General features: G+C 40.2%; 2 protein-coding genes across 3 annotated transcripts; both read right to left on the bottom strand.

Moving 5' to 3' along the window:
• Window positions 1–1,055: 1,055 nt before the first annotated feature.
• Window positions 1,056–2,579, bottom strand: LOC147296074 (UDP-glycosyltransferase 92A1-like). The gene has a single exon (XM_086257209.1). It carries the CDS (start codon window positions 2,577–2,579, stop codon window positions 1,056–1,058), a length of 1,524 nt encoding a protein of 507 aa, XP_086113335.1.
• A 2,122-nt stretch (window positions 2,580–4,701) lies between these two features.
• Window positions 4,702–7,310, bottom strand: JMJD5 (2-oxoglutarate (2OG) and Fe(II)-dependent oxygenase superfamily protein). Of its 2 annotated transcripts, none has more exons than XM_086228228.1 (6): window positions 6,757–7,310; window positions 6,383–6,592; window positions 5,959–6,093; window positions 5,715–5,858; window positions 5,408–5,500; window positions 4,702–5,129 (listed from the first exon to the last, which is right to left on the bottom strand). In XM_086228228.1, exons 1-6 carry the CDS (start codon window positions 7,225–7,227, stop codon window positions 4,950–4,952), a joined length of 1,233 nt encoding a protein of 410 aa, XP_086084354.1. In that variant the 5' UTR covers window positions 7,228–7,310; the 3' UTR covers window positions 4,702–4,949. The 2 variants fall into 2 exon arrangements, with proteins under 2 accessions (XP_086084354.1, XP_086084349.1); XM_086228223.1 differs by having other exon boundaries at window positions 6,383–6,595.
• Between the last annotated feature and the right edge of the window lie 919 nt (window positions 7,311–8,229).

The following is an 8,229-nucleotide window of genomic DNA, read 5'->3' on the forward strand; positions in this document are numbered from 1 at the left end:
ATGAGATAGTGGGTTGGAGTAGTGGCGGCCATGGCAGATCTGCGGGAAGGGGGGGTCATCAGAGCTGAAGTTTATTTATTATCATTTTTTTCTTTTGATAACTCTTTAAAATTAATGGTGAAAAAATAAAATGGTTTATTATAGCACATGACAGAATCTTAATCATTAGATCTTTTTAATAGAGATCTAACGATTAATATTAAAAGCCTGGTACAGTCTGGTACCAATTAACGTGGTAGAGGATCAGGTCCTACTTATACTTAGGCATGTTAAACGGGCGGACCGGCCCTAGCCTAAGCAGAAAATTTGGGTCAAACCGAGTCCAAGTCAGACCAAAGAAATGTCCGGTCCAGCCTTATTGATTTTGGACCCGATGTGGAACTTGAGCAATATGATATAATGTATCAAATGGGTGGCACTTTTTATATATCAATCAACTGAGCAATATGAATCTTTTGCTATATGCGTATATCAAATATAACTTCTTCAGTTAATATCAGTTGACTAATAATGGTGATCACATTGTGGAAGACATCAAATGGGTTAGCTGCTAAATTGGAGAATGCTTCCAATTGCTATAACTAAATTTGCTTGTCATGACATGAGGTTATGGCTTGGATGGAGGAGGTCTATGGTCTTGAATGGCTCCCTCCCTCCCTTCAAATCATAGACCTCCTCCATTCAACTATCCTAGACCATAGAACTGTGCACATGTTTTATATTTTTTAAATTTTTTGAACTACTCTGAAATAAGGAGTAGAATAAAATAGAGTTGCAATCCAATCACAATTTCACTAAAATAGAATAGAGTTGTAACTTAAATAAGTACCAACACTAGCTCATATCCACTCCAATTACACAGCAATTACCCTAATCCCCGAGAGCAAATTATTGCAACAGAGAATTTATTCAACAAGAATACTTTGAGCAACTGGAACTGGGTTGACACATAAAACACAAGCAGAGGAGAAGTGGACTGGATATGAATTACCAAAACAAACCAACCCTTCAATATGGCAGCACTCCATGCACAATGAAATCAACTTTAATCTGCACTAAGTCTCAAAGTTCGGTTTTCCCTTTGCTGTCTTCCTCACACGTAGCTCAGCAGCATTCAAGAACTCCTCCATGGCTTTGACAGAAGACCCCTTGAAATCATCCTCATGATCATCTTTGATGGCATTCCTGATCATATCCATAACCTCACAAGCTGTCCTTCTCATTTCTCTCCCCTTCTCTGTCTGATCATTCATCACCAACTCAATCTTTGCCACCAGATCTTCATGTCTAACTTTACAGCTCTGCCCTCTTGCCACCTCCACACACAATCCCACCTCTTGTTTCAAAAACTTAGCGTTATAACACTGCTCAGCTGCCAAAGGCCACCCAAGTATCAGCTTCCCATGGCAAAGTGCTTCAAGCACTGAATTCCATCCACAGTGGCTTAAAAATGCAGAAACAGATTCATGAGACAGAATCTCAACTTGTGGTGCCCAATGATGCACTAGCAACCCTCTTCTTGATTCTTTAATTCGTTCTTCGAATCCGTCGGGCAACCAATCCTTGGCTTCGAATTCATTTTGTTTTTCAAACCCATTTGGAGGCCTACAAACCCAGATGAAATTCCTGCCACTAGCCTCCAGAGCCAAGGCTAAGTCCATTGTTTGTGATGCTGATAGTGTGTACAGTGACCCAAATGATATATAAAGAACAGAGTTGAAGGGCTTTGTATTCAGCCACTTGTTGCACATCTCTGGTGTAATTCCAGCCTCTTCCTTTGCAGCTCGAGCCTGGCTTCCCATTGAAATAACAGGCCCAATTGCCCAAACTGGCCTACCAATTTTGCGCCTAAAATACATCAACCCAGTCTTGTCAATCTCCTCCACTGTGTTAAATAAAATCCCATCAGAATTACGCCATTCAAGAAGACCTTTTTTGAGAAAAATTGAAAATTTTTCAGACCCATTTGCCAGCCTTAAATTTTCTGCCATCTGGGTAATATGAATTCCCCTGGCTTCAGGAAAATCTGGCAATTCGAATTCTTGGGAGTCTGTGCCTCTGTGTGGTAGGTTGAGCCACAAAGAGAAGTAACATCCAATGCCAAAGCCACAACCTCCACAAAATATTGCATGGAACAGCCCAAACTCATGGGCAATATCAGCAGTCCACCCAAAGAACATGTCAGCAACAATGCAGAGTGGTTGTTGGTGTAGGTGGCCATTTTGTTCAGAAATTAGATCAAAGATGAGTTTTCTAAAGGAGGGCTTGAGAGACAAAGTGGCTTGGAGGAAAGTGGGTATGAGGTGAAAGGGAATGGCATCAGTGCTCTCAATGTTAGGAGGGAGGCCATGGTCAGAGCTTGAGAATGGGATTTCAAGGAATCCAATGTTGGAGGTGTTTGATGGGAGAGAACGTTTGAGTTTACTGATGTTTTGTGGAGTGTTGACCAAGGTAATGGTGTAATAGTCATTCTTTGATTTTTGTATTTGAAGGGCTAAGGCCAGGAAAGGGATTATGTGGCCTTGTGCCATCAAAGGGAACATCACTATGCTCTTCTTCATGTTTTTCTGTGGAGACATGGCCATTGGCCTATTCATGAGTCAGATGACTGATGAGAAACTCAAATAAAAAGATGGTGCAATGCTAGTATGCTACATTCATTGTTTTGGCTTACCAGAAGTGTACCATTTACACCGCTTGCTGCAGCATTTGAATACTACCAAAAGTTGATCGAGATTTCTAAATCTTTATGTTAAAATCTTGAAAAAGACCTTTACTATGATGAGTTAGGATATCTTGGATCAGACACTTATACATATATTTTTACAACTTTTATTGCCTTGAAATCTCATAAAATCCATGGGTCTTAAATAAAACTGATATGGAGATTTTATAAATTATTACATGAAGGGCTGATATGGCATTATAGCTAATAAGAAATAGAAAATCTAAACAGAAAAATTGGAAAATAAGGAAAAAAACGTAAGCTTTGATGGAGGAGCTGCCTTTGCATTTCTCCTTATCTTCCAATTTTTCTTCTTTTAAGTTTTCTTTTTCTTGTTAGCCATGCCCATACATCCGTTGTCATTTAATGAACAAAAAATCTTCACATCACTTTTGTTGAAGACCTTTAGGTTTTATGATATTTGTCCCAAAATCCCAACTCTACTAGGGTACTCTAGACACAGATCAATGTAATTATGTGTATAAATTAAACCAATTTTCTACAATCTTGCATAATGTACAACCTTGTAGGGGTTGAGTCTTTGGCTAAAATTACCAATGAATCAAAGGGTCCCGGTCTATGACAATTGTGCGTCATCTTCGGCCTCTCCAAGCTCAAATCCTTGAGCTTTGTATTGCAACTTGGGTGGGTCATTCATTTCAACCAACAAAATTTAACTTGGGTGGGTCATTCATTCAATGTTAGGAGGGAGGTCATGGTCAGAGCTTGCGAAGGGGATTTCAAGGAAGCAAATGTTGGAGGTGTTTGCTGGGAAAAAGGGTCTGAGTTAGTTGATGCCTTGTGGAGTGTTGACGAAGGTAATGGTGTAATATTCATTCTTCGATTTTTGTATTTGGTGGGCTAAGGCCATGAAAGGAATTATATGGCCTTGTGGCATCAAAGGGAACATCACTATGTCCTTATTCATATTTTTCTGAGGAGACATGGCCATTGGCTTACTGATCAGAATGAAAGAAAATTACAGGAAGGAGATCACTAAAGTAGGCTGCATTGGTTTTTATCTCTTCTTAAGGGGTCTTTTATTGTTTTTTATGGTTTGGTTAGCCTTTATATCTTTTTTTGTTTTTTTTTTTTTTCTTTGGCCGGGATGATAGCTCGTCTTCTTAACTCGATGTTCCTTGTGTGTGGTAATGAAGTTCTTATTGGTCAGTTCTCCTTAACCACTTCTAATTTCTATGGTAAAACCCAGAGGTGTATATTGACATTTTAACCATTTTCTGCAGATTTATTAAAAGTTGTGATCTAATCTTGGTAATGCCACTATCATCCTTGAAAAAGAATGAAAGAAAGAAAATGATCCATATAATATCAATTCTATCCTTAAGAAACAAGACATTTGACTGTACTTGCAACACAGCCATAATGCCAGTCCAAAAGTTCAACTCCTTCAACAATAAACACCAAAGGATTGGGGTAGGCCTATTTGTTATTAAAAAAATTTGTTTAATTTAGCATCTGTATTCAGTATATATCATGACACAACCAAAAACAACCAGAAGGTTGACAATGAAGAATAAACTCCGGAAGGCAACATCATGATATTATTATTCAATACAGAAAACTAGTCTGAAATACCTGAGTAAGCACATCCTATTATTCTATATTGTCTATAACCAATCTCTTTAATGAGATTGTTAAGTTTTTAACTCTTTTATGCACTAAATATCCAAAGTTGTGTTTTAATTTTTATAATTCCAATATCATGCTTTTTTTTGCCACGAATTCCAATATCATGCTTGAAATACTAAAAAGAAAGAAAATAAACTCTCATCCACGAAGATGTGCATTGAGACGGTCAAATTTTTAAGTGATCTAATTCATGATCAAGATTACTCAAACCAACTCCACCAACACAAAACTATAAACCAAATTAAGGAAACTGACTCAAGTAAAAGGAGTGCAAAACAGAGAGAGAGAGAGAGAGAGAGAGAGAGAGAGAGAGAGATGTCCATACATGTACACACACAAGAAAGTTGCCAAAATATTATTCTCAAAAATGTTATGACAGTTTCCTTTTCTTCAGACCTCTGTAAGTCTTATGATGATGGTAACACTGAGCAGAATGTTATATACATAAGAATATAATACTGTTGCAACTGAAAACTGCCCTGTCTTTAACAATATAAAAAAGAAGAAACAAGAAGATACTGAAACAACATAATATCAAGACAAAGATGAACTTCCATACTCAATCCACCAAAAGCTATGAACTTCCATGAGCACTCCACCAAAAGCTAACCGAAAAACTTGTTGTTAGAGATCGCACATAGTGCCACCATTTTGGTGGGATATAAAGCATATCACCTTCCTCTAAAATGCAGTCAAGAAATTCCAAGTCATGCATCTTCGGGAACTCTTTCTCGTCTATGTTGTCTAGATCAACCTTCAAACCATATTATATTTAATCAGTATATATAATTGAGCTTTAGATAGAGAATCAGATCCCAACTCTGTGGTCTATATTGACCTCATCAGAAAGAAAGGAATGAGCATGCATGGGCACTCATTGTTTAGGAGAGAAAAACAACACAAAGAAGATTACATCATTTTGTAGAACTGGAATAATCAATGTGCAACTATAGCATCTGTATGTTCAACAAGATCACAAGCAATTTTGTTTAGATGGTTCCGGTACTTTAATGAGGTTAAGAATGCAATTACCTGGCTTGAGTTGCAGAGCATGGTTTCACTGTGTGGGTAGAGTTCCTCTGACAATGAAGCAAGGTAGAGCCTTAAATACTTTTTGCCAACTACCTGATAATGAGCAATGAATTCGAGTCATATAAATGTTTCATCATTTAATCTAATAACATATCAAACCATGCCATATATACAAACAGACACATGACACATGCACGCATGTGCCTGTACATGCATTCGAGCAAATTATGGTGTGAATCATGGTGTAAAGGGGTGTATAACATTTACGGTATTAAATATTCAATAAAGAAAACTAAGTCTTAAATACCTGAGCAAGCACATTATGGTGTGGATCGTGGTGTAATGGGGTTACTGTCCCAGCTGGGCCAAACCAAGCATTTAGAGACCTTAGCTCCCCACCACCAGCAAAACAATAGTCGGGAATACATATGTCCTCACGTAGCTCATTTATCTGCCAATCAATGGGATATAAAAAACTGGAACATGGCAATTTCTAGCCAACAAGTACACACATTGGTATTATGACATGGTAGCCATGTAAAGAGACATACCTGATCAAACAATGGATGCTGAGCAAGATATGTTGGGGTAGCAGAGGAAGAATCATTAGCCCAAATCCTCTCAAGAAACTGGGAAAATGTAATGAGCTCTTGCTTCCAGTCTGGGTATAAATAATTTTTCCCAACCTACAAAGCATTCAAAACTTTACCAATTTTCAGTTATTTAATAAAAACGAAAGAAGAAGGAAGAAAGTAATTCAATCAAGCATCAATTATGTACAACCAGCAGAAAAAAGCTTTAAGCCAACAAAAAGATGTAAGTTCCAAAAATTAAAAGGAATATGATGCTGGGCCCTTATACAGGGATTCACAAGTGGAGTGCTATAAAATCGAATACAGGGTATTATTGAAGATGTATTATGTATTAAAGCAAGCAATAAATTAGTATTAATACAATACGAAGAAGGTTAATCACCTCAACTGGCACTGTGCGGTCACCAGCAACCCTTGTTAGATAATCCATGTCATTCCACTTTGCCCTGGCCGGCCAATGACCCATACAATCGCTTATTATTACCGGAGAACCCGGTAAGAAAAATTCACGCAAAAACCCCTCCAAAGATAGACCAGACCTCTTCACAACCATTTTACAAGAAAGAGACTTTGGGGGCAAAACTCCAAGCAACTGCTGATAAACCAAAAGCAGTAGACTCAAAATCAATGGTAGTTTCAAAACCCAGAAAATCAAATGTGTAAATTAAACCTAAAAGGCTATAACTTTCCAAGCACGATGCTCAAATTTTGAGCTTTTGAATGAGAAAATTCAGATATTGAAATGACGAACCTCACCTCTGTCGCGTCGAGGTCGTCAGGGACGAATCGGCGGTCCGATTTGACACCTTGTTGTTCTTGCTCCGAAACCCTAGCATCCCTGGCTTTGGCAGAGACCTTGTTGACGGCCGAGTGTAGGTCGGTTTGTAGCAGTGGGCCGCCCATGATGAGGCCCATGTCCAGAGCCCTAAGGGCGTCGCTAAACTCACCAGCGGCGAAATGGAGCCTGGCCACGTGGAGGCAGGCCATTGAGTAGGCGTCGCGCCACACGGGGAGGACGGAGTGCCAGGGACCCGAGTGGAGCTGCTCCCAAGCCATCTCGCGAGTCGCCTCCGCCGCGCGGAAGTCTCCGGTGGCGGCTCGAGTGGCCATGCTGACGTAGGTGTAGCCGCCGTGCTCGGAGACGGTCTGGAGCAGCCTCGAGGACTCCGAGTCGAGGGTTGGGGTCTCGAGGCGGTAGTCGAAAGTGTTGGTTGTGGCGGTGGACATGGCCGTCGGAGGCAGAGGAGCTCCGGTGATTGGTTGGCAGAGTGTGTAGCGAGTAGATATTTGGTGAGTTAACCGATAACTCGGAACTGATAAAGAAAGAGATATTTGGTAGATATTTTGCGTATGCGACGTGCTGGCGCTGCTTCAACTTTTGATATTTGGGCCAATACGAAATTTCTAACTCGGGACCTGGATCCTCTGCCGGTACCAGGTTCAATCTGAGTCTTTGAAAGACATAGTGTCAAGGGCTCATATTTGAGCATGGTACCTGCCTTGCAGGGAAGCAAGGCAGGGGATCCAGTTCCTTCTAACTCTATGTGGGTGTTTTTTTTTTTTTTTTTTTGTTGAGATTTTTAAGCATGTGAATTTTGTTGCTTGTCTTTGTCCTTATGATTGCAGGGCTGGCCTGAGATTCTTGAGGCCTAAGACTAATCATGAAAATTGGACTCTTGATTCAATTCTATATATATTATAGGAAGAGGGCTGCTATTTGCACACTTTTCTTTTAAAAAAAATAAAAAACTAAAGGAAAAAGTCCAACACACCCCTCCCTCTTTCCCTCACCCAACTCAGACCAACTCACACCTCCCTCTCCCTCACCCCCGACCACTCTCCCCCTTCACCCAATCCACCCAGCCCCTCCCCCCTCCATTTGTGGCAGAAAACGACCGGAATCAACGAAGAAAGCCGGTGGCAGTCGAAGCTTCTTGGCTTCGATCCGGATTGTACGGCGGCGGGATGAAGGATTAGACCCCACAGGGAGGTCGACACCGCCAAGACGAAGAGATCCCGACTGGTCTCGCATCGGGAGGTGGCCGGACGGCGAATATCTGGTCGGGTCGGGTCGCGGTTCGACTAGGTTGTGCGTGTCTGAAATTTTTTTGGAGTTTGATTGGGGTGTGTTAGTTTTTTCTCATTAGTTTTTTTTTTTTATTAAAAAGGGTGTGCAAAAAGAAAAAAAAGGGTGTGCAAATAGCAGACTTCTATAAAAATTACAAATAA

The sequence above is a fragment of the Dryas octopetala genome, chromosome 1 (genome assembly GCF_963921425.1).
Source record: "Dryas octopetala chromosome 1, drDryOcto1.1, whole genome shotgun sequence".
NCBI lineage: Eukaryota > Viridiplantae > Streptophyta > Magnoliopsida > Rosales > Rosaceae > Dryas > Dryas octopetala.